Genomic DNA, 26978 nt, shown 5'->3' on the forward strand with positions numbered 1-26978 from the left:
TATTTTTTAAAAATTAAAGAAGAAATTTGTAGCCTAATATGAGGTCTCTTTCCCTCCTTACAACCCTCTCCTTCTCTTTCCTGTGTTGAAAAAACACAGGAACAAAAAGCAAACAAGAAAAGTTCAAGGCCTGCTCTTGGGCTGCGTATCTGTCGGCCGCTTGGTTTTAAGTGGCTACTGTCTCTTTAAATTTCGAGATCTATGCACCTGCCTAGTAGAACCCTCCGAGGGTGGGGCTGGAGTATCCGCCAGCTCAGGCACCCCTATAGTCACGCAGAATGGAGGTACGCACGCAGCAAGGGCCAACAAAAAGATACCAAAAACAATTTAAAAAAGAATGTCCAAACCTCTATCTCTGCGACTCTGTCAGGGTCCGTGGCTGCTCTGATCCTTTCCCCGCTTGGCCCCTCACAAAATGGCGGCTCCTGGAGCAGCTGAGCGTCCTGAACCAGGAAGCAGTTGATTTCTTGCTTCTGCCACAAACTCCCCAGCTGTAAGTCTTCCAACCTTTCAGATAATCCTTTATATATGGTTCAGAGTACTGGGACCATTCCCTGAGCCTTCTTGGTACTGTATTCTATGTTGTTCTCGGCAGAGCTCGTCACTACACTTCCACCCGATCCACCATCTTTTTCTGGCTAATGTATTTTTAAAAAGTTAATTTTTATTTTATGGCAATGTGAATTCCACTCTTGGTGGAATTATCAAAATCCACCATTTGGTTTAAACTGACGCAGAGCTCCAAGGCCTACATTTTCTTTTCTTCTAATTTACTACTTTATTTTTTGCCTTCTTCACCCAAGTTAGTTGTCTTTACTAATTGAAGTGAAATTACTGTTAAACCCAATTACTTCCTAACATTAACAATACTTATTATGTATGAATTTCCTATTCCTTGAGAGATAATTCTGTTCAGAATTAGAGCAGTGATTTTCAAACTTGGTACTTGCAAAACTATTAACGTATGTCTGAGATAATTTTTAGTATTTTGGAACATTGAATAAACAATGTGTGTATCATGCAGTTCAATGATGTTGTTGTTGCTGTTAAGTGCCATGGAGTATATTCCAACCCAGAGCTACTCTGTATAGGGTTTCTGAGGAGCAGCTGGTGAGCTTGAACTGCTGACCTTGCAGTTCAGACTGACTGCAGTCCAGCGGATTAACCCACAGCACCACACCAGGACTCCATGCAGTTCAGTGATAGGGTTATGCATATCAAATATTAAGCTCTTTCATTGTGGCCTGAATTTACCAGCTTTTGTAGACACACTGTCGTTTGGGTTTTATCTTAGAAATTGATGGTTGCTCAGGTTTGTCATGCGTAAAGTTGTTTAGTTTACTGAATGTGTTCTTGGCAAGGCATACAAGTAAGACCTCACAGCATTCGTTCACAACCAGGAAATCAGAATTGACAATGGCTTGTTAGTGTTAGAGTGCAAGTCTTTATACTTCAGACCTTTCCTTTAGCCAGGTCCCTTGTAACTAGAGTCAAAGTCTTTGTCAGCAGACAAAATTTCACTTCTTTCTTTGTCTTCAAGTGAGCAGAAATTTAGTGTGAATTTATTACCCTGAGTCCACACAACAAGGTGTGGTATGATGTCACAGATTAATATGCTGTGTCTTTTCTCCAAATGATTTATCTGTTCCTCAAGGTCAGAATTGCGGATGTGGTTTAGAATTATACTGTATTTTCTTGGATCCTAGCATGCCGGGTCAGAGTAAAATAGAAATGTATCAATCTCACAAAAGTTGATAGATTTCTATTTTTAAGTTCATATATGGTAATAGTGACATACACCTTATAGGACTTGAGATCATTATAAAAAACATAATGAATTGATATCTGTCTAAAACTACCCATTGCAGTAGAGGTAATTCCAACTTGTAGCAACCCTATAGGACAGAATTGAACTGCCCCATTGGGTTTCTAAGACTGTAAATCTTTATGGAAACAGACTGTCACATCTTTCTCCCATGCAGTGGCTTGGGTATTCCAACTTCCCACCTTTCAGTTAGAAGCTGAGTTCTTAACCATTGACTACCATCATTCCTTATCTAAAACCAATCAATTTTACCTATTGTTGACATTTTCAGAATTTTTGGATCTTGTGATTGTGCTAAATACTGATAAGAAAAGCTAAATACTCAAATAACTTAAATCAAACACTGCCAATTATATGTCTTTGTTTTACTTGTCAAAGAACAAAGAGGAGTAATAAATACAGTTTCTTTGGACAGACTTAATCTAACTATTGAGTCTAAGAAGGTTAAAATAATGACAGGGTTTCTCTCTGTTGAGAAGAATAGAAGCTACTATTGGCCAGATCCGTATTCCTCCAGCCTCCGTTTCCAAACTTTGTTTAGTTTTTTTTAACAAGAGTTCCATGAGAAAATAAGTACTATAGAATATGATAAAGAATCAGGAATCTTTTGCATTACAACCTAACTCAAAGACTTTCAAAGTGTGGTTTTAGGGGTTTGCAAGATGCTCTTTCCACCATATACTTCGACCAGGAAAAGATACTACAACATATTGAATGCAGAAAGAAGTAAAATAAATAAAAATGCCTCTCCTATTAAGCCAAATATTAAAGAGATTTATAAAAATCTAATTTACTTTGAAAATTATTTTCCATAAAAATTGTTATTTATGTTAACATGTAATAGGTTTTAATTCTTCTTTTTTAAATGAATTAATAGAACTAAAACTGAATATTTTAAATTATTTAATATAGTAAATAATAGGTACAGTCACATAAACAAAAGCTCTTCAGGGTCTTTTTAAAGAACGTTTGGATGCCCCAGCACCAACATGTTTTAGAACCATTGCTTAACCTATCATAGAAACTACTGATGGAAAACAGAATTTCTGTTTTGTCTCTTACTGTCTTCATCCCAATAAAGAAACTAAAAGGTTGGCTTTTGGGTGGGGTTTGATTATTCCATTTTGTGTATCCCTTGTATGTAGGTGGACATGCTCAACATTGAATGTATAGAGAAACTTTATTCTTTTCTTTGTATTTTTCATTTTCTCTCCTCCCCATGAAGACTTCATGGAGGGCTGGCATTTAAAAGTGGGAATTTGCTAATCACGGAAGTGGGCAAAGATTATTCCTAATTCCACCATTGTTTTATCACTGAAAGGGTTAATTTTAATTATGTGTGAAAGGTTTGGTGGCCTCTTTTCATGCTGAAAATAGAAAAATTACCTAATAATAATTGTAATCATTATCCAAAATACTTCTTGTCTGTATCTCTGCCCTTAAATTCAGGTTCTTCTGAATTCTCTTGTAACTTTCACAGTTATATTGTGCTGTTTACACTGTGTAAATGGATTTGAAATTTACTTAAGTTCCTAATCCCTGACAACTTTGGGAAAGTTGCATTAATTTGAACATAACTTTTGTCTTATGTTCTAGGACTTAAGATATCTTTTCTTGCTCAAAATTATAAATGGTTAAATGACTAAAAAAGTCAGATAATATTTATGTGATAAATCTGTGCTTCATAATCTTATAGGGAGCTATTTTAGCCTGAGATTTTTGTTATTTATTACCATATTTTATCTGTCGTACTGGTTTTAGTTTCTCTGCTCCTCTGGCAGTTGGACATTTTATAATGTATTTGACACAAGTCTAGCTGGTGACTTTAGTTCTCTTCAAACTTTTTTTGCAGCCCAGTATGTTAGTCATTTGTACCACCTAGGAGACTCCCAAGTCATCCTTTAAAAACCCAAAACCAAACCCACTGCCATTGAGTAGATTCCAACTCATAGTGACCCTGTATAGGATTTCCAGGACTACAAATCTTTATGGGAGCAAACAACCTCTCCTCTTTCTCCTGAGGAGCAGCTGTTGTTGTTATAGCTAAGTACTGTCAAATCAGTTCAGATTCATAGATTTCAGCTGCCCACCTTGCAGTTACCAGTCCAGTGCTTATCCTACAGTGCCACACTAGAGCAGCAGGTGGGTTTGAAGCCGACCTTGGGGTTAACTGTCCCACAGCATGTAATGTGTGCAGACATTAACTATTTTTCTCCAGGCTCTTAAGTTCTGTTAGGCCATAGACCACATGTTCACTCAGTAGGCAGGCATTCACCTCAAGTTAAAAGCAGGGAGTGATTTGGGGGTGGAACTACAGATAGTATTTAAACTGAGACCCGAGAATGGCCTTTAGCCATAAGCATCAGAACAAATGGAAACAGAAGGCATGGGCCTGAATACTAGAGAGTACTTGTTCAGTAGGAGCCAAGTCACTAAGGCAAGATGAGTCATGTTAAGGAGCATGTTCTAAGAGTAATGGGAAGCTATTTCAGGGTTGATTGTCTGTACACACTATCACAGGTATGCAGGAAACTACCTGGTATCAACAAAGGTTGATTTCAATATTATCTGCAGAGAAGAGGGACCTATTTCCCAAGAGCTAATGTCACTCATCCAATCAGTATCTTCAAATTGGGGATGTTTGATTTTCAAGACTTGAGGAAAATTCAAATCAGTGGGGAGCAGTGATTCTAATAATGGAGAGCAATGATTCTAATTCGAAGAAGAAAAAGTATTCCTTAGTGTTTCATGAAGGTCAAGACAGCAAAGGAAGTTGTTTAACAAAAATGTATTTATTTCTTCCTACTTGAATGGCACCATCATAACTAAGTACCCTAAAAATTTCCAAAAAATAAAAGTCGTTTATTTTCTAGTGTGAATCATCTAAGAAATTGCAGAAAGCCACGAAAATAGAACATCTGCTTTCTAAGTATTATTTTTGATATCAGATGGTTAACAGACTTGGATGCTAACTGAAAAGTTAAAGGCTCAAGGACACCCAGATGACCACGAGTAAAGCACTCCCCTCACAAACTTGGTGGCTAAGGATATTTCTCGTATCGCTCCTCACCTCCAGGTTCATTCACGCTCCCCCTCACCACCCCCAACACAGTGGCTACCCATAGCACAATGCCCGCAGAGAACCAAGCCACACTGGAGATCATGCCCTGAGTACCCAGTGTCCATTATGTGCTGCTTGTCTCAGAGCCTCCATTGTGGGAAGTATGTTCACACTTGGACCTCCACTGCTGGGGACACACATGATAATTTTCATTGATTTCTGTTCTAACATTTATTACTTTTCTTGTGGTAGCAACAGGCTTACTTTGCTGTATTTTTTCTGAATGTTGGATATGTTTGGTTAAGGTGTTGATTTTTATTCTTTTTGGATGTATGCATTTATTGCTATAAATTGCCCTCTTGAACACTGCTTTTGCTGTATCTCAAAGATTCTGGTAAATTGTGTTTTTGTTCTCATTTAAGTGCAGGGTATTGTTTGATTCCCATGTGTTTGATTGTTTTCACTTGATCTTCCTATTATTGATTTCTGATTTTATAGCATTGTGATCTAAAATATGCTTTGTAGTATTTAGTGTTTTTAAAAATTATTGAGGTTTGCTTTGTGGCCTAACTTATGGTCTGTTCTGGAGAATGTTCCATGTTTACTGTTGGGTTGAGTGTAAGGGGTCAAATTCGTTGATTGGGTTGTTTAGTTCTTCTGTGTCTTTGTTTAATTTCTTTCTAGTCCGGTCCTTTGTTAAAATTGGTATATCAGAATATTGTATTATTATTGTAGAGTTGTCTGTTTTTTTCTTCAGTTCTATTACTGTATGATTTGTGTATTTAGAGACTCTTAGCAATGGGGTCATAAAAACTATGATTATGTCCTCATGTTCATTTGACCTTTTGATGGTGATATAATATCCTGCTTTATCTCTTATGCTGGTTTTTTTTCCCTAAAGTCTATTTTATCAGAGATTAAAATAGTCACTCCTGCTCATTTTTGATTGTCATTAGCTGGTGTAGCTCTGTGGGCTAATGTGTTGGACTGAAAAGTCAGTTTGAACTGCAAGGTCAGTGGTTCAAGTTCACAAGCTGTACCTTGGAAACCCTACACAAGGTCACTATGGGCCAGAACTGACTCAACAGCACTTTAACAACAACAATTTTTAGGCTGTTTTCTGTCTTTGTGTATGAGATGTGTCTCTTATTAACAGCATACTGAAGGATGCTGTTTTCTTATACATTCTGCTGCTACTCTCTGCTTCTTGACTGGTACATTTAATCCATTTATATTCATTGTAATTATTGAAAGGTATGAATTGATTGCTGTCATTTTGCTGTGTGTTTTGTAATGCTGCTTGTTTCTTTGTTCCACATAATTTTCTGCGCTGAGCTCACTGTGTTTGTGGGGGTTTTTGTTTGTTTTCATTTTCTTCATTTTTGTTATATTAATGTTGTGTTAATGTCTACTGAGTCTTTCTGATACTCCTTTTTTTTTTTTATTTTGATTTGAATGTGTACCCATTTTCCTTGAGGTTACTCTGTAGTTTATTAATTTTATTCTCCTGTTTAAAACATCTGTTTTACCTTGAATTCTACTTGACGTCCTTGCCATTTGAAAGTTATGTATCTACACTATCCCCTCCTTTTGCTTTGTTGTTGTTAAGAGCTGTTGAGTCATTTCCGACTCATAGTGATCCTGTTTCCAAGGAGCAGCTGGTGAGCTGGAACCGATGACCTTGCGGTTCAAACTGACTTTGTAGTCCAGTGCATCAACCCACAGCAGCTGACTTTATTATAGATTGATATCTCTGGTTCCCTATGTATTTAGTCTTATAGGTTTGTTTAACTTTCAATACTTCTATATCTGGACTCCTGGTGTGGCACTGTAGGATTAACACTGGAATTCAAACCACAAGGTCGGCAATTCAAACCCACCAGTTGTTCCTCAGAAACCCTGTACAATATTGCTATGAGTCAGAACCAACTCGATGGCACAGCAACATATGTACATTAAGTTCTGAGTGGTGGTGTCATGTATGATAATCTCAGATTATTGTCTGTAATTGTTGATTCTCAGTCCAAACAGCATCCTTTAGTATATTTTGTAATGTTGGTGTTGTTATTACAAATTACTTTTAATTTCTGTTTATCTAGAAATGTCCTAATTTCACTGACAACTTTGTTGGGTATGTGATTCTTGGTTGACAGTTTTTTTCTTTCAGGGTTTTGTATATGTCATCCCATTACTTTCTCATCTGCATGGTTTCTGTTTAGTATTATTGAGAAATCCAAGTTTAGTATTATTGATTCTCCATTGTAGGTAACTTTTCATTTTTCCAAGCTGCTCTCAGAATTCTTTCCTTGTTTTTTATTTTGTAAAATTTTATTATGATTTGTCTTGTGATTTTCCTTTGAGATCTATCCTGTTTGGGGTTTGCTCATCTTCTTGATGCTTGTTTCTTGTCTTTCATGATGTTAGGGAAGTTATCGTCCAAGAACTCTGACCGTTTTCTTTGTGCTTTTATATTGTCTTTCTGTGCTGCAATTCCAAACAACCGTAAATTAGCTCCTGGTGTCCCACATAGCTCTTAGGTTTTCTTCAGATTTCTTTCATTCTTTTTTCTAGTTGTTCTTCTAGCATAATAGTAGTGAAAGATTTATCTTCAAGCTCATTATTCCATCTTCTATTACTTCGAATGTACTTTGCCCTTTCAATGTATTGTCCCAATCTGAAATCGTTGTATTAAAATCATCTGGATTTCTAATGGCAGGTTTTATAGTTTTAAATTTCACATTAATTTTGTCTTGTTTGTTCCTGTAGTGTTTTCCTGAATCTTTTGAAATTTTTTTTTAGTTAATTCCATTACCTTTTCTTCCTCAGAAACAGTTTTTTGATCTGCATCTTGGTCTTTGGTTTGTACCATTCTCCCTTGTTTCTTTGGGTGAGCTACATTGTTGTCTCTAGGACATTGTAATTTTTTTCATATATGTTCTTAATTGTTGATTTTATGTTGATATGTTCTTAGACCCTCATCAACTGTCTCTTGTGGATGTAGTTAGAGAATGGAAGCATGTGCACCATTCTGCATTCCCTGTATGTACACCTCAGTTTGGGGTGGGTTTTGCTGGTGTTGGATATTGTCTATCATTGATCAGGTGGTATAGGAGCTGGTGTTAGCTCTTGCCCAGTGAGTGGAGCTTCAGAGGGTACAATTGTGGCTGGGCTGTGTGGACACGATTTCTCTCTCCTATTGAGTGTAAAAGAGAATATCTTCTTACCCCACCTGCTACACACACCAAGAAACAAAATAGAATTAACAAGCAAGCAACCAGCAATGACAAGAAAAGGTAATAAAGGATTAAAAAAAAAAAGAAAGAAAGAAAGACTTCCCACACCCTCTTCCTCCTCTGAGAGAACAGCCACCTGGCCAGAGAACTAGAGAGAGTCAACCCTCATTGGGATGGAGACATATTCTACCAGGAAGCCCGGAAAATCCTGGGAGCCTTCCTGCAGATTATCACCTTTAGGGACTACCTGCCCATTGTGCTAGGAGAGGAAATGCAGAAGCAGATTTCTCCTTACCAAGGCTACAGCGAATCTGTGGATCCCTGAATTTCTAATGTCTTCACCTTTGCCTCCCGCTTTGGCCAGTTAGAGAATCCCTCCACTATGTCCCGCCTTGATGAGAACCATCAGCCTTGGGATCTGGAGCTGGAGCTGCCCCTGCATACCCTCTTCTTCAATACCTGGAGGATGGTCAGGGATGGTGGAATTGACCCTCTGGTGCCGGGTCTGTTGGCCAAGAAGTCCAAATTGATGGATCAGAATAAAACGATGACGGGAGAACTACGCAACAAGCTATTCCGGGCACCTCAAAAAATTCATGGCCATGACCTGGCCGCCATCAACATACAACGGGGTGCAACCATGGCCTGCCTTCGTGCAGCTCCTGGAGAGGCTTCTGTGACCTCTCCCAGCCCAAGACAATGGAGGAACTGGACACTGTGTTGAAGAATGAGATATGCTGGCTAAGAAATTACTGGATCTCTATGAAACTCCTGATAACATCGACTTCTGGATGGGGGCCATCGCAGAGCCCATGGTAGAGGGAGGTTGGGTAGGGCCTCTCCTGCCTGACTCTTGGAGAAGCAGTTCCAACAGATCCGAGATGGAGACAGGTTCTGGTGGGAGAACCCTGGGATCTTCACCAAGGAACAGAGGGATGCTCTTCGGAAAGTATCCTTCTCATGCCTCGTCTGTGACAATACCCATATCACCAAAGTCCCCCTGAGCCCATTCCAGGCCAACAGCTATCCCCAAGACTTTGTGGATTGTTCACTCATTGATAAGCTGGACCTCTAACCCTGGGCCTCAGTGGGAAAGTAGGGGTCTGCGCACTGGAGCCTCCCACATGGTAAAGCCCCTGTATCTGGTCCATGATACTATTTTAGGCAAGTTCAATAACCTGGTCCCTTGAGCTCTACATTCTAAGAATGTGCCAGCCCTTCTTTTCAACTGAGGCTCCCTACTGCACCAGAAAGATACCTCTCCCAGCCTAGGTGCAGCCGCCTCAGCCATTCCACTTTGTTCAGTTTGCTATCACTGCTTCCGTTCCCATCTTCGTTGCCTGTGAAAATCCCCCTTTCTGGAAAGACTTAGACCTCTGAGATGCCCTTCCATTTTAGCCAGATGTGACCTCTTCTGTCCCCTGAGCCTCTCAAACTAGATTGTAAGCTCCTTGAGGCAAGGACATCTGCTTGCTTCTAAATATCCCCCATGGCCCCCAGTATGGTGCTCAGCACACACACAGTAAGTGCTCAGTAAACATTTGTTGATTGAATAAAGATGCTGACAATGACAGAAAGAAAGAAAGAAAGAAAGAAAACACGCAGGAACCAGAAAAAAAAAAAAAGGGACAGGAAAATGGAGCTATAGAAGAGAAAATATAAAAATAACCCTTAGAAAAACCAGGGAGAGGGTAAATGAAAGCAGAAAGAGAATGGAGAGAGTAGAGCATAGTAAAGAAAGATCAAAAGGGAAAAAAATAACAAGAAAGTGGGAGACAGAAGAAAGGAAGGAAAAATGAAAATGGAAATAGAAAGGATAAAATTCAAGGGAATGGAAGACTGAGTAGGAGAAAGAATAAACAAACAAAAAAAATGGGGAAAAAAAACACAGTACAGTTGTGAGAGAAGAGAAAATTCAGGGAGACTCCTGCAAGCCAAGGATCTCATGAGGTGTGGGTATGGAAGGGATGTGATAGTGGAGTTCCTGGCCTAGATGGAGTTCCTATAGACCTCCATGGTATCTGTGTTCAGAGTACCCATTCTGAAAGTAGTTCATGGAAGCACGTGGTATGGAGCTAAGTGTCTGTTTGGACAACATGGAAGCTGAGGGCAAGGTGATTGGTTAAATGCTGTCCTGGTGGCCTTGTTTGTTCTGTAGGTCCTGTGCCAAACCCACCTGAGTCCAGGCACCAAAGCAGCACACCAAAATGTCGCAGCTGGCTTCTGCCTCACTCTGGCATGGCTCCCAACCATGTGGCGTCAGACTCCCAGAGAGCAGGGGCTGTGCTGTGGGTAGATGTGGGTGGGAAGTGGTCACACCTCTGGTCAACAGTGGAGTGTGGGGAAAAAGAAGGACTAGCATTTACCAGGCTCATTCCAAAGAGAGGTGACCCAACGGAATGCGGAAATCGTCGGACAATCACTTTGATATCCCATGTGAGTAAAATTTTACTAAAGGTCATACAGAAATGGCTGCAAGCATACATTGACAGAGAACTTCCAGAAGTTCAAGCCGGATTCAGAAGAGGCCGTGGAATGAGGGATATCATTGCTGATGTTCAGTGGATCTTGGCTGAAAGCAGAGAATATCAGAAAGATGTTTACCTGTGCTTTATTGACCACACAAATGCTTTCATTTGTGTGGATCATGACAAACTATGGACAACATTGAGAAGAAGAGGAAAAAAAGAGTAATCTGATACAATTTGAGGAACTTGACCTACACCTATGGATGCAGTAGCTCAAAAGTAGGAACAAATCTTTACAGCGAGGATCATTCCTACTCCCTCCATATACAGATTAGACAGAGATGGGCCACTTGGACATTGGCTACCCAAAATGGGGGGCTACAAAGCAAGAAGTGACTGGCTTACAAGCTTTCAAGAGGGAACCTAGATCCAGAGGCATTGAGGAAGGTAGACTCTCCACTGAGTAGTATCCAGTCTGTCTTGGTGTGGCTGATGAAAGGAGATGCAGATAGGTCCCTTGTGATACAATAGTGAATAATTGTTATCAGGACTGGTTGTGAGGGTTGGAAGTGTAAAGGTAGACGTTTTGTAGCAAAAGGAGGGGTGTGATTGACTTTGCAGTCTAGGAGCAAAGGTCCCTGGAACCATAAAGGGAGAAGAACGGAGAGTGGGACCCTACCCAGAGAAACATTGACACTAGAGATGGAGGTAGAGACGATGACGTGGAGAGATGGAGCGGCTGGGAACTTTAGACCCCAGAGAGGGAGAGGGGCTGTGTGCCTATGACCAGGGTGCAGACTTGCAGGGTATACCCTTTGGTTGGTTGATGATGCATGGAGGGGATTGTAACCATGGCAATGAAACGATGATATACGATAGGATGGATGTAAAGCTAATGTTCTCCCATGTAAACTATCACATAATTCACAACAAAACATGTAAAAAAACAGCAACAAAACTTTGTTGGAACAGAATGTTAACTGGAATGGGACGAATAATTGGTCAAAACCCTAGACTGGGAGACTTGGAAGAGGCATGGTGAATGAACCCTTTCATGAGCCTGATGTAAAAGATTGGATTATTTTCAAGACTGGAGACTGACAAACATTTAAAGCAGTGAGATCTGCCACCATGTTGGAGTGGGCATCATTGCTTTTGTTTATTAAAAGGGTAATTACGTTTCTAGCCAACCAGAGATTTTTTCTGTTCGGATTAGTTTTCTACTTCATCCACATTTTTCTATTTCTGATACATAGAAGGGGGTGGTGCTATTGTAAGAGTCTAGGCTGGTGGTATCCTAATGGTTTAGCTTATCCACTAATACATGTTAATGTATAATTTATATATATGTACTTTGGCATTGACATATTGTATACACAAGACCTTTTTAAAGTGTCATAAAGAGCAAAGATGTCAGCTTGAGGACTAAGGTACACCTGACCCAAGCCATGGTATTTTCAATAACCTCATATGCATGCCAAAGCTGGGCAGTGAATAAGGAAGATCGTAGAACAATTGATGCATTTGAGTTATGATGTTGTAAGAGAATATTGAAAGTACCATGGGCTTCCAAAAGAACCAATAGATCTGTGTTGAAAGAAGTGCAGCTAGAGTGCTCCTTGGAAGCCAGGATGGCCAGACTTCGTCTGTCATACTTTGGACATATTATCAGGAGGGACCAGTCACTGGAGAAGGAAGGATATAATATGTTTGGTAAGGTGGAGGGTCAGAGAAAAAGAGGAAGCCTCAGCGAGATGTATTGGCAAAGTGGCAGCATCAGTGGGCTCAAGCATAGCAACAATTGTGAAGTTGGCCCAGGACCGGGCAGTGTTTCATTCTGCATAGGGTCACTATGAGTTGGTACTGACTTGATGGCACCTTAACAACAATAATACAATATGAAATATAAACAAATATAAAGATTGAGAAAAACATTAGTAGAAATGCTACCATTTTCTTCACTGCCCTAATGTATGTCTGTCTTTTGGGATATCTGCATCCCATTCGTGTTCAAGAGAGATACCAAGAAGAGTGCAGTAGGGATAGTATATAGAGAAATTAGAATGTTGCCTTAACAGGATTTGGAAATGACTCAATAGCTGAAATCAAGTGTTAGCAGTCACTTTCAGTATTTGCTTAGGACAAAGGAATAAAATGCATTTGAGGTATTAAGTTGGGAGGAAAGGTTCTTACAGAGTATCAGAAATAAAGCAGAGTGATGAGACCAATCGTATAAGGGCTTTAAAAAGTTCATGGAAAAAATTCCATTATCTTTTGATTCCATTTTTTCACGAACCTTTTGAAACACCTCTGTATAGCCTTGCCTAAGATTGAGTTAAAAACAATTTTAAGTACTATATGATTATGTTTTTATGTGTGGTAATAGCTGCCTGCCCTATTTCCTGAGATTATAAAAAGATATTATCATGTTAAAATTATATATGCACACACACGTATATGACACATGATGGCTCCTAGGATAAGCACTGGACTGCGAACCACAAGGTCTGTAGTTTGAGTCTACCAGCTGTTCTATGGGAGAAAACCTAAGACTTTCTGCTCCCTAAAAAATTGTACAGGATCGCTATGAGTCCAAATTGATTTAACAGTACTTAACAACAACATGTCTGTATGAGGGTAAGCCAAAAAGTAGTGCTACTTGGATTCCAATGTGTATATACATGAGTTTATTCCAAAGAAAACGTGTTTAAATGTGTCTACAATCAGTGGATGGTAGTAGACACTTGTCTTAGTCTCTTTGTTGTTGTTGTTGTTGTTGTTGTTGTTAAGTGCTGTCAAATCTGTTCCGATTCATAGAGACCCTATTTAGAGTTTCTTGAGGAGCGGCTGATAAGTTTGAATCGCTGTCCTTGTGGTTAGCAGTCCAATGCTTATCATAGAGTGCCACACTACCCTAGTCTCTTTATTGTTGTTAAGTCCCGTTGAGTTGGTTTCAATCCATAGCGACCCTCTATAGGGTTTCCAAGGAGATGCTGTGGCTGTCGAGCTTGAACCACTGACCTTGCTATTCAAACCACCTTTTGCAGTTCAAAGCATTAACCTGCAGCATCACACCAGGACTCCTTAATCTCTTTTGTTGTTGTTAAGTGCCATTGATTGGATTCTGACTTAGAGTGACTCCCTATAAGGTTTCTGAGGAGTGGCTGGTGAGCTTGAACTGCTGAGCTTGTGGTTCATACTGACTTTACAGTCCAGTGCATTAACCCGTAGTGCCACAGTTCTACTCAGAACAGTGGCTTCCAAGGAGATTTGCCAGGCCAGTTAAATTCAAGACAGAGAAATCATCTCAAAAAGGTTGTGGCAACTTGTTTGGCGTATTTCAAAGAGGTAGTCTTGACTTTCTTGAAGGATATAAGATAACCATGGGGTTTATCAGGGAGAAGTTTAAAAACAAAACACCTGAAAACTGTGTGGAAGAATTATTTTCTATTACGGCAGTGCTCAGTCTTTGAGGGTACCAAGAGCAAATTTAGTCCTCAGAAAAATGTGGAGTAGTATTTCCATTACAGATGGCAATGGGATTAACTGCTGATAGTAGAAACCTCTAATGTTGAAAACTAAGGGTCTATTATAGTAACTATCCAGTACAGCCTGTCACTTTCACTACCAATGCCCCAGTGAAGGTTTCTACATTTTCCTGATTTTACAAAATTCCAAATGAAATCCTGGAGAATTGCTGTTTTTTTCCAATTGCATGGGAAATAAATAGGCATGACTAGATTGTCTTAAAGGAGCTCTGGTAGCGTAGTGGTTACAAATCAGGCTGCGAACCTTAAGGTCAGCGGTTCGAAACTACCAGCTGCTCCGCGGGAGAAAGATGAGGCTTTCTACTCCCGTAAAGATTTACACCCTGTACAGGGTCGCTGTGGGTCAGAACTGACTCGATGACACTTAACAACAACAACAAGATTGTCTTAGGGTCAGAGTAGCTGATGGAGATGGCAGTTTTTCTTTAGATGTGTTGTAATACAGATTCTAAATTTTATATTTTTGGTACATGTCAGCTGCAAGCTTGGAGCCCTCGTATGTCACTGTAGGATAAACACTGGTCTGCTAGCCATGAGGCTAGTGGTTCAGACCTACCAGCTGCTCCTCAGAAACCCTATATAGGGTTTCTATGAGTTGGAATCATCTTGATGGCACTTAACAACAGAAGCAACAACTTAACAAGCAAGGAGGCCAGGTGGGCGCAATGGTTAAGCACTTAGCTACTAACTTAAAGGTCTGTGGTTTGAACCCATTAGCCTCGCCACAAAATAAAGATGAGGCATTCTACTCCTGTGGGTCAGAAACCCTATTCTGTCCTATAGGGTTCCTATGAATAGAAATGACTCCATGAGAATGTGTTTGTTTGGATTTGTAACTTAGAGACTTACAAATGGGTAAAATGTGAGATACATGGAACATCAATGCTAATCCTAAAACTAATGATGGTGACATTATCATACTGCTGAATGTTCTTTCCCATGTTCGGTCCTTCTGTCCCAACTGAGTGAAAAAAGGGTTAATTGCATCAGTATTAAGATGGAAGTTCTGCTAGCCTTATGCATATGATGGAATGAATAATTTAGTATCTTCGGGAAATGCAAACTGCAGTAGAATTCAAGCTACCTTATCTGAATTTAGATCAATATTTTACCTGATAGTATGAAGTCATTAGAAAGATGCTGCTTAGAGATTCCATGTGCAAGAATGCCATATAATAGTTTAATGTTCTTTATAGCTTGTGAGAAAGATTGGGAGGTTTTGGTTGCAAATGTTTTATCTTATGCAGTTCTAATGGTTTACCCGCATTCTGACGATTGTCAGGAGGAAGTTGATGACTTTCTGCCAAAATGCTTGGTAATGCAATGTGGCAGTGTCTTTGCTGTCAGAGACGAGACAATTTCTCAAGTTTCTCTTGTAAGTTTTTATATTTCCCTTTAAATATGGATTAAAAGAATCTTAGGGTAAAGCCTGAAGATTAGGCTTGTTTTTTTTTCTGCCTAAGTAAAAAAATTGATAGAGGTAGTTATTTACAAGTATTAGTATAAACAGATTTTTAAAAGCAGTTTAAATTTAACGTATTATTATTGTAGGTTGTTTCTCTCCTAATAGCTTAGAAGTTTTATATGGATGCCTGTGGTCTTTCTACATCTTAAGTCATTACTGTAAATATTTTTGTGCATGCAACTTTAATAATAATTGGCAGTTGGAAGTACTTAGCAAAGGTGATGTTTATCAATCTTAATTATTTTGCTTGTGTTTGAAAATATCTGCTTATGTAATTTTTAAAATTAAGACTTAAATTGGATGGGGTGCTGTAAATCTAATTCTGTCAAAAATTATTATTTAAGACTTACTGCAGGTTCCAGGTGTGCATCCTTTAAATATAAATTGGTTTGGATTTGATTTTACGGAAATTTTTAGTTAGCATAAGTTGTATTACTTAAAGAATACAATGAGGCAGGGGGCTCAGAATACTGTCTTGTTTACCTTAAAGTGGTGCTTCTTAACCTCGTATCTTTTTAACTGGTTAACTGTTTCTTGGCTAATGTCTGTGGAAAAAAGAAAATCTTTCCAGTGCTGAAAAGAATTTTCTTGGGATTTTACAGAAAATTATTGATGTGATGTTTTGGATGTCACTAATTCAATACTTACAGAAAAATACTTTACTTTTGTTTTTTCCTATCTCAATTATGACTGTCACTTTGACTTTTGATGAACCTTTCTACTTTTCATAAATGTATCACCTTCTTTGAGTTTTTTTCTCTTAAAGAGAATTATACTTCATTAAAACATAAGCTAAATATCAATGTAGATCACCTAAATATTAATAACTATTTTGTGTGTATATATACACACCTATATTAAGAGAAAAAGAAACAATAAATATGACTTGGAAAAATTGAATAGCTTTAATTTTTCAAAGTGCAAAGCAAATGGGAATATTCTCATTTTGCTTTAATGAACCTAAAAAAAACCTCATTGTTGTAGGATCTGTTTATAAGTGACTTTGGTCTTTTTTTCAATTAGTAGAAATTAGTTATTCTCAAATTAATGTTAAACATTTCCCCAATATTTTTCATACTTAAACTCTCTTAAATGAGCAATGAAATAAACTCTAATGGCCATAGATCTTGGTTTCCTACACGTTATCTCCACTTATTTTTTTAAAAAATGTAATCGTTAACTGTGGATCACAATCTTTGATTGTCTAACTCAGGAAAAATTTAAGCTGTGCCCTTGTGCATTATTTGATTTGTGGTTTATTATAGGGTTTTTCCACAAATAATATTGCATACAACATTTCTTTAAAAGCTTATGCTAAAGGAGAAATGTTTTATATTAAATTACAGAACTTTCCAGGATGAGGATCTAGCTAGGACGTATGTGTAAATACATTTTGAACATATCAAAGCACCTTTTAGTTTGTGTGAAGTTCTTCAGATGGCCCCCGTTGTCCTTTGAAACTTCTAACACCAAGGTGTCTGTTGCAGCCCAGAGCAAGGTTACTGCTACCCAGGACAGCACTAATTTGCGATGTATTTTCTGTGGTAAGCAACATTATGTTTACATTACTTTTTCAAGCTGTGGTACATACTACTTGCACATTTCCATAACTTTTGTTTACTTTGGCCATAGTCTGATTTTTGGTATTTGGGATATAGAGCAAGCTACAGTTTTTATGTTGTGATATTTGTTGTGGTTCATGTAGGTGATTTGGTCAGCTTTTGAGTTGGCTTGTTAGTAGGGATTAAGATAGAATTAGGGTCTTATGATTAATTCTTGACCACCTATCCAAACATAGATGGGAGGAGGAAGAGTTTTTATTTGTTTTTATTTTCAAGTATTTTGTTTGCAGGCACAGTTATAATTTAGAATTTAAAGAAAACAATTTATATCCATTTTGCTGTGATTTGGAAAAAGTAGCTGTGATTTTTATTTGAAGGAAGCTTTTATTTAACTTGAATGAATTTTAGGTGTGCATGTTGGGAAGCAGAAGTAAGCAAAATCTTGTTTTAGTACACTGATTTCTGGTCAGCAGTCTGCTTTATCCACTGCTTAGAGACCATTGAATTTAAACTAGAGTCTTTTCTTTCACCCTCCCTCTCTTCACACCCAAGAGAGGACAAACTAAATCTGTCAGTTAGCCACTCCAAATTAGAGATAACAACTCCCTGTCATTATTCTTGCATTTGTATTCCTATTTGTTCCTTAAAGTTTCTATTTTGAAAACCTAAGTTTAAAAAATCAGCTTTTAACATTTTGAGGCTTTTGGTTTTGGACTCGTGTACCTTGGCAAGTCACATTATTTTACTAGATAAAGTTATAAACTCATATATTGGTTAAATTTTACACCAACAGTTCCAAATATTGCTATGTGCATTTATTTTGTCCATGTGACTCAGAATTTTTGTTCTCAATATTGCTGGTATTGTTTTTTCACCTATAAAGAGAATAACATTTTTTAAATATATGTACATACTCAGTTTACTGGTGTAGGCAAAAACACTTGTGTTGTAATTTTCCCCATAAATTAAAAATTTTAATGCCTTTTGAAACCAGTTTAAGGTTATACTTTCCCTCCATTTAAATCCCTCTTTTCCTCTCCTTTCCACAATTCAACTTTATAGAGTGTTGGATCAGTAACTTTTTTTCTGAATTTTCTGCCTCCTCCTGGGGGGTTTTCTAGGTCACAGCTATCATGAGTGATTGTTTCTGTTTATATTGCTTTATCTCATTTTGAAAACTACCTTGATGTTACATACCTGCTACTTAATATTTTGAGGTTTACATGTAGAATGATAGGTACCCAGTTTAGAGCAGACATTGATTTAACATTAATAAAGGTGAAATTTTCAGATGTAAAATAATGTGTTAAATATTGACTCAATTGATTTCATCTTTATTTAGTAATATTATTACCTTAACGTATTTAACTGTGTGTAAACAATATAATTACCAGTTTGCTAAGTTTAAGCTTGATTGCATTGTGTATATTTTTACACCCCTGTTTGTCATTTAGTCATGTGTTTTAAAATTATCTGTGTGGCTAAGTGTGAAACTAGACTTATTTGTGAAAATTAAAATTTGGCATAAATAAAATATGCTTTAGCTGAAGTCTCAGAATTGAAGGCAAGAATGAAATGCCACACTTGGTTTTAGAGATCTTTCCATCATTTATAGGATATTATATCAGTCACATTGCCACACTATATTAGAAACAGTGAGGTAATTCTGATGCTTTGCTATGGGGGAAGAGCATGCATATCTTTCTCTTTTAACCAGGACATGTTAAGATCAGTCATTGTCTTTGGCACCAGGGTAATAGAACAAGGGAGAAAATTAAGCCCCAAACAGCAACTTTCCTTGATGAAAATGTAGTAGGAAAAAACAGGTTCATTTATTTCTAAACTTTGGTTATTTCTTGTCGTTTTTTTCTCTGATTCTAAAAAAGGGCTATTAATCACCACATGATGTTCTTAAAAAATATTGTCATTTACCCACTAAAATGGTTAGTAGAGTACCTTTTCTTTAGTATTCCGTGAAGACACAGATACCCATTTAGGACACTGTGACTTATGTGAATTAATAGTTATGCTCCAGCATGCACAGTGGCAACTGACTGCCGTGCTTTATGTTATGTGTGGTACCTTTGGCATTATTTACCAATTTTATAACCTATTAAAATGTTTAACCGCAGGGAAAATATATAACTGTATACCTGAAATTCACAGATTACTTGGAACTTTTATTTAACACTTAAAGTGAGTCTTTATTATTTTGTAAGGGGCTCTGGTAGCGTAGTGGTTATGAATCGGGCTGCTAACCTCAAGGTCGGCAGTTCGAAGCTGCCAGCTGTTCTGCAGGAGAAAGATGAAGATTTCTGTTCCCATAAAGATTTGCAACCTCAGAAACCCCATGCAGGGTCACTGTGAGTCAGAACCGACTCCATGGTACTTAACAACATGTTATTTTTTGAAAAGTACATAGTTTCAATGTGCTTCTTATTGTAATTTGGCAATATTGATGAAGAATGAGGAACAAATAACAAGATTAAAATACATATGAGAATTCCCAAGGGGGGAAAATGTTTCTTTCCCTCCATTTAAAAAATGTTTATGGAAGGACAAATTGCCCATTACAATGACCAGGTAGAAAATAATCCTTGAGTAAAAATTTCTCTGATTTGAAAAGGATTTTCTTTTAAGTTTCCTTCTCTGCTGTATGAATAAAATGTAGGCATTATTTTTTATAATGCTATTACCACAAAATATTACTCACATTTTTTAAACTTCCCATATAAACAAGTGTTCTGATTAAGCTTTTAATTTTAAAAAATCCAAAGGGGTTTCTGTAAACTGCTAAACAAAACGAATTACACAAGCATTATATCAAACTTTTATTCATTTTTTAAAAACCTGTTTAATAAAAGCAGTAGGGTTGAGTTGACATTTTTTTTACATTAAAACTTAATATTGATAGATTTAGTAGGTAGTCTTAGGTAATATGATTATATTTTTAATTAAAATAATAAGATGCATTTTTCTTTTAGATGCCAAATAGCATCTGACTTACTGTCATTCATCTGCTTACATATTTAAACAACAGGTTTTAGTTTAAATATGCAAATTAAAATTATTTTTAAAACAGGCCAAAGTAGTCTTAATGAGTTACCCATGCTAAATATTTGCTTTAAATTTGTTTTTAAAAATATAGCTTTGAATATATAAAATACTTCCCCTTAAATATTTTACATTTTCTCAAATTTAGTTATGGCCCCCTCTTCCTGTTAAAAGAGCCATCTTTCCCCTTTAAGAAATTAGACATTAGTGTATTACTTCAAATGACAGCCTGTTTTTACATCATTATGTTGATTTCCCAAGGAAAGAATTCCAGTCTGTTTACTTAACAATAGTTATATATTTTCATTTATTCAAACATTTGAACGTGTATTTATTAATAGATTCCTTTTTTAAAAATTACTAGTTGCATGGATTGATATATTTTTATGTTTCTTTTGTTTGCTTACTCAAAATAACAGACTGTTATTTTGGAAATCTAATGAAATATATTACTGTAATTGTCATCTAATTTGTCTTTAGAGGACAAATTAAATGATTAATCTCAAAACATTTGTAAAAGGGTGAGAAAAAAACTTATTAGGTAAGTTCAGATCAAGTTATTTCTGATTTTTCTACAATTGGTATGTATCAGTACTGAATTACCATCTAATGAATCTTATCCTTACATTTGTCAAGACATCCCCACTATTAAATAAATTGTGTTTTATCTTCTATAGAATTACAAGAATTCACTTTAGTGCACATAATTTATTTCCTACATCTATTTTTTTATACTATTGTTCTATAAAAAAAAAAACTTCCCAAATGTTTGTTATGGGCATTTGTTGGCACTTTAGAATTCAGAAGAATGTGTAGTATATATTACTCACATTCTTCTCCAAGAGTGGACCGCTACTACTATTTCTTTACTTTCTGGTTGATTGGATTAGCTTTCAGGACTGGTTTTTTTAGACCTTAGAAATTGTTTATTAGGTCAGTATTTATTGATCTCATTTTATGACACACATTTATAACTAGTGTATAATCTAGTAGCATTCTGAGATGCTGTAAATGGGTCACCATTGTATGATTACCTGGCAATGACTGGGCATTAGTTTCTCATCACAGAGCCATGTTGATGTGCATGTAGATGTTTTTCTCTACTTCAAATGAAAAGTTAAGATTACCCCTGTTTCATTAACATTTCAGTGGGTTAATTATCATATAAAAGTTTAGCAAATGTTGTTTTCACCAGTCCTGGAAATGCCGGCCCATTAAACAAAAATTGCATCTTAAATTGGGCAAGTTTGATAAATGCATTAGCATACTTCAGTCTAGTAATAAGGTTCTCATGCTTTCTCTCTCCTGTTTTTCATTTCCAGTGTTCTATTTAGGTGAGTTTTTGAATTCTGATTTTTCATTTAAGTTTTCCCTCTCCACTTCATGAATAATTACCCCAACAAGAATGTCTCATTGTCTTAGATAATGGCAAGCTTAGGTGCCTATTCAGATGTTCGTTGAACACTTGTTTTACTCAAGCTCTTCATATGTAAATGTTTATTTTTCCTTTATTGTTGATGTTTTTCCATTTGTTTCAAGTAAGCCTTCTGGAAATGATGACAGTATTATGTTGCAGTCTTTTCATTTGCTGTGTGTTTTGTAAAGCTTAAAGCTTATATTTTATTTTGCTAGATGAAAAGAAGATGCATTTGTAAATATGTGATGGTTTTATGTTATTCTCATGGTTTTATCTTCTCTGTCCAGCTAATTGTAAAGCTAATGTTCACCTGTAATGTTTTCCTCCCTTCATAGGGCCAACATTGCCTAGACAAAATTCACAACTACCTGCCCAAGTACAAAATGGCCCATCACAAGAAGAGTTGGAAATTCAAAGAAGGTAAATTTACATTGTTTGTACTGCACAAGACTGAACTATGAACATCTTAATATTGAAAATCACTTATATCTTGTCAGCAATTTCAATAAGAATTTGAAATTCTTATTTTGCTGAACATTTAGAATAACCATTAATAAATGAGCAAGATACTTATTAAGCTACACAGAAGATGTTAAAATTTATTATCTGCTCTTTTGTAAAACTTGCATTTGTGATAAATTTAAACTATATTTGATGTACTTAACAGCAAACAAGAATGTCATTAGACTGCAAGTTTTATTTTTGTATTGATATTGTTGGTTACTTTTGAGTCTGTTCCAACTAGTTACAAACCCTATGTGGTGAACAGAACTGTACCTCCATAGGGATTTCAGAGCTGTGAGCGTTCAACCGCAGATTTTCTGGCCTATATTCTGGGGAGCCTCTGATTGGGTTTGAACCACCAACCTTTTGGCCTCGGTTAGTAATTATAAATCTACAGATTTGATATAAAGAGACTTAATTTAACTGGAAGGTTCAAAAAGTCTTGGCTGGTCCTGTAAGACATCAGTCTTGAGATAGCACCTTTGGGATTAATAGTGAAATATAAGATCATTCAGAATACATTTAAATTGCTGATTGAATGAGATTGATAGTGTTTTCCTCTAAAACATAATTCCATTATTTCAATGCAGTTTAGAAATACACATGAAATTATAATATAGCTTCATTTATGGTTTAATATGTTCAGCTGCTAACCAGAAGGGTGAAGGTTTGAGTCTACCCAAAGTTGCCTCCAAAGAATGACCTGGAAGTCTACTTCTGAAAAATTCACTATTGAAAATCCTTTGGAGACAGTTCTAATCTGACACACATGGGGTCTCAGTGAGTTGGAATTGATTTGACAGCTACTAGGTTTTTTTGGTGGTTTTTCTGAATTAGCAAAGAGACTTTGTAATAAAAATGAGCAAGTCAAACTAGGTATTCCGCTTTTAACAAAATTGTAGCATTTTAGAGATGGCCTGATGTTTTTAATCTCTTATTTTATTTATTCTGGGTTGTTGATAACGACTATTAGCTGGACCATTGGGCCTTTCTAGGTGAGAAGCATGTAATCTACCATAAGCCAGTAATTCTAAGTATTTCTTCATATGAGCTTTGATTTGGATTTCATATTTGAAAATATTTTTTGCTTTCTTTTTGTCTGCATTGTCTTCATATATGTGTCAAGTTTCCCTGGCAGTGGGTCAGAGGGATCTCTCTTATGGCTCAGTGTCAGCTGCTCTGGAAAATAACTATTTAGCTCTTGGAACGGGTCTCCTGGGATCTTCTCTCAAAACGAATTTTGTTTTTACTGCAGAGTCTATATATATATTCAATCAAATCACTCAAAATAGCCACCAAATACGGTAATATTCCATCCAGCTCTTTTGAGTGGTATCCTAACAGATGCAAATAAGATTTTCTATAGATAGGAATAAGTTTAAAGGAGACAGTTATTTTGGTTTCATATTGAGAACTTAAACATACTAAGATTGTTTCAAGAGTTAAAAGTTGTAATGATACTATACACAGCATACATACATACTCCATAAAGCGGAAGAGTAATTTTTAAAAGATGCATCACAGTATTATTGAAAGTAATACATTTGTAGATAATAGGAGGAACCGGCAAGAAACCGGAACATAACAGATCATTTCTGCTAATAGAGTGGATAACACATAGTTCATCACTGTGATCATTGTTGAGGGCCAGGAAAATAAAGGACAGGCACAGAAATTGTCTAAACTTGCTGCGGCCTTATTAAGGTTCACAGCTCATCTGAATTTGAAATGTTTGTATGTAAGCAGATCCATCTAGAGTTTTTGAATACTCTTTGTTCATGGATTGTTAGTATTTGCAGTTTTTACTTCAACAATTTGTTGTTGTTAAGTGCTGTTAAGTTAGTTCCTGCCCATAGTGATCTTGTATAAGGTTTCTGAGGAGCGACTGGTGAGTTTAAACTGTGACCTTACGATTTAAACTGACCTTGTGGTCCAGTGCTTATCCTGTAGCACCACACCAGGACAACACACAACAATTTATTTGCTGTGTTAAGTGCTGTTGAGTTGATTCCGACCCATAGTGACCCTGTATAGGGTTTCCGAGGAGCAGCTGGTGAGCTTGAACCACTGACGTTGCAGTTTAAACAACTGCAGTCTGACGCATTAGCCAACAGCACCACACAAATCAATACTGAAGCGCTTGCTACCCAGTCACTGACATGCGCATGTGAGGAGCAATGAAAAAATGAGTGTCGTGGTACACACATTTCCAGCTTAGATGGACCAAGGCTGATTCTGTAGTTGTTAGTTCACCATTCCAGGTGCCATAAGTAAAGCGAATAATGGGAATATACTAGAGCTCGTTTTTATTTGGGGATGATGTTTATACTAATTTGTTTAGTTACAGTTTTAACTCAAACATTTTGAAGAGAGAAACCCAAAGAGGAATTTTTTTTTTTTAATTAAAAAAAAAAATTTTCTGTCTATACTCCTGCACAAGACTCATTTTTCTTTTAAATACACCTTCCACAAGACATTAATCAGTTTCTTTCTCTTTCATTACTAATATCTCCATTCCTTTGAAATCTCATGAAATAACGATTTTCATTACTATAAATTTACCAAACATGCTGCTTTCACCATTGACTTATTTCTAGTTTATATTGCTTCTCTTAATTCTCATCTTCTATTTCTCTAGCTTCCGTTAGCTCTCTCTAGAGTGTAATCTTATTGCTAATCCTTTTCTATTTTTTACTGCACTTCCTTTTTTATACCCTTTCACAAAACTCTGCACTTGGCTGACTTTTTTGTTTGTTTTGTTTTCTTTTGTTTTGTGCACAGTGAAAGTTGATGATTTGTGTGCATGTTGTGATTTTCTTTTAACTTTTATGCTGATGGTTTCCAAATCTATAACTCCAGCTCTGATCATCCACTTTTGATCCAAAACCATATTTCCAGCTAAATAGAGCAGTATCATGAACGCTTCTGAGAACTGGATGAAAACAGTGGACTACTGCCTACCCCTAACCTTTCTACTCTTCGATTCCATATATGCACTTGCATATAAAAATTAGCATGCCATTTTAGAGGGTTATAAAACCCTAAATTTTGATAATGAATCCTTGGTGAGAATTCTGGTTATAGAGCTTGTTCACTTGAATATCCTCTGACACTTCAATTTAAGCTGTTGGATCTCTTTTTTTTCATGTGTGTTCCTTCTTCATGTAATATTTCTCCCAACATTTCATCTTAGAAAGTCTGCTTGTCTTAATTCCAGATATCCAACTGTACCCTGTTATTTTTTGCTCTTAAAACCTAGTGGATTTACTCTTCTACATTCTCATTGCTAATAGTTTTCTTTCGAATACTTACTCTCTTAAGTATATATCATTACTAGAATTTCCTAGTTGATTTTCCTGTGTTTAGCATAGATCCTTTCAGTTCCTTCTACTTTATTACTGCCAGATTAATTTTTTAAATTCTTTTGTATATGGCAAAGAAAGTCTTCACCATACAGAAGGGCGTAAAATGGGTGTGGGAGATCTCCTAAACGATTGTACCTTTCCCCATCATTCTTATTCCTAGAATTAACCGACTTTAACCATTTCTGCTATTAATAATTTTTGGTGACTTCCTTCATAATGCTAAATAAAAAGTTCCTGTTTCCTAATTAATCATATTATTGTTAATCATATTATGTTGTTTTGTGCCATTTAATTGGCATACTACTCTAGCTCAGAGGGACCCTATAGGACAGAGTAGAACTTCCCCATAGAATTTATAAGGCTGTCTGTCGGTGGTACAGAAGTAGACTGTCTGGTCTTTTCTCTTGTGGAGTGACTGGGAAGGTTCTCAAACCATCAACGTTTCTCTTAGTAACTGAGCACCACTACCACGGCACCACCAGGGCTATGTAACTATGTTAATGTTGTTGTTATGTGCTGTTGAGTTAGTTTTAACTCATAGCAAAATTGTAGGGTTTCCGAGTAGTGACTGGTGGGTTTGAACTGCCAACCTTGCAGTTAGCAGTCCAATATTTATCCCTACAGTGCCACACCAGGACTCCTATATAACTAAGTTGTTGTTGTTAGGTACCATCGAGTTGGTACTGACTCATAGCAACCCTACGTACAACAGTACAACCTCACAGTCGTTGCCACACTTGAGCCCATTGATGCTGCCATTTGGCCGTTCCATCTCGCTTGGGGCCTCTTTTTCTCTGACCCTCCACCTTACCAAACATGATAACCTTCTCCTGACATGTCCGAAGTATGAGAGATGAAGTTTGGCCATCTTGGCCTCCAAGGAACACTCTGGCTGCACTTCTTTCATCACAGATCTGTTTCTTCTTTTGGCAGCCCATGGCACTTTCAATATTCTCCTTCAACACCATAACTCAAAGGCATCAGTTCTTCTACGGTCTTCCTTATTCACTGTCCAGGTTTTGCATACATAATGAGGTTATTGAAAATACCATAGCTTGAATCAGACGCAGAATAGCTATTAACTCTTCATCAGGAAAAATGAAAAATTCTTCCCTTCCTATACTGTTTATTGATTGTTGTTAGTGTTGGTAGTTGTGCTGTTGGTTTCTCCTTTTATAACTTAAACCCATGTCTTGTTATGTGAACTTCAGACTATATCTCTTTCCTGTTGTAGAGGAGTTAGTTTTGCAGCCCCCTCCCCTGTCCTTATCATTCTATCATACTACCTTTTATTTTCAGAGGTTATACATTTGCAGTCTTTTCTATAACTGTCATTAAATCTATCTTCATTCTTTTCTAGACTCCTTTAAAGACCAGAATAGTCTTGAGTATTCATAAAGATGTGCCTAGATAAGTCTTCCCTGCTCTAGGTATCTAGTTCAGTGCTCAGTGAATCTTTTCCTTTCTTTTTTTTTT

The 26978-nt window shown here is 36.9% G+C and overlaps 1 protein-coding gene and 1 pseudogene across 1 annotated transcript in view; both read left to right on the forward strand.

Moving 5' to 3' along the window:
• The window catches only part of LOC102825417 (protein enabled homolog), a 198639-nt gene that overhangs the window by 121743 nt on the left and 49918 nt on the right, over positions 1–26978 (forward strand). Inside the window, exon 5 of the mRNA XM_006871160.1 lies at positions 21969–22053. Coding sequence (XP_006871222.1) covers positions 21969–22053 — 85 coding nt within the window. The remainder of the gene's footprint in view (positions 1–21968; positions 22054–26978) is intronic.
• Positions 279–9218, forward strand: LOC102819675 (annotated as a pseudogene).

This window comes from Chrysochloris asiatica, unplaced genomic scaffold, assembly GCF_000296735.1.
Source record: "Chrysochloris asiatica unplaced genomic scaffold, ChrAsi1.0 scaffold00161, whole genome shotgun sequence".
Lineage (NCBI taxonomy): Eukaryota > Metazoa > Chordata > Mammalia > Afrosoricida > Chrysochloridae > Chrysochloris > Chrysochloris asiatica.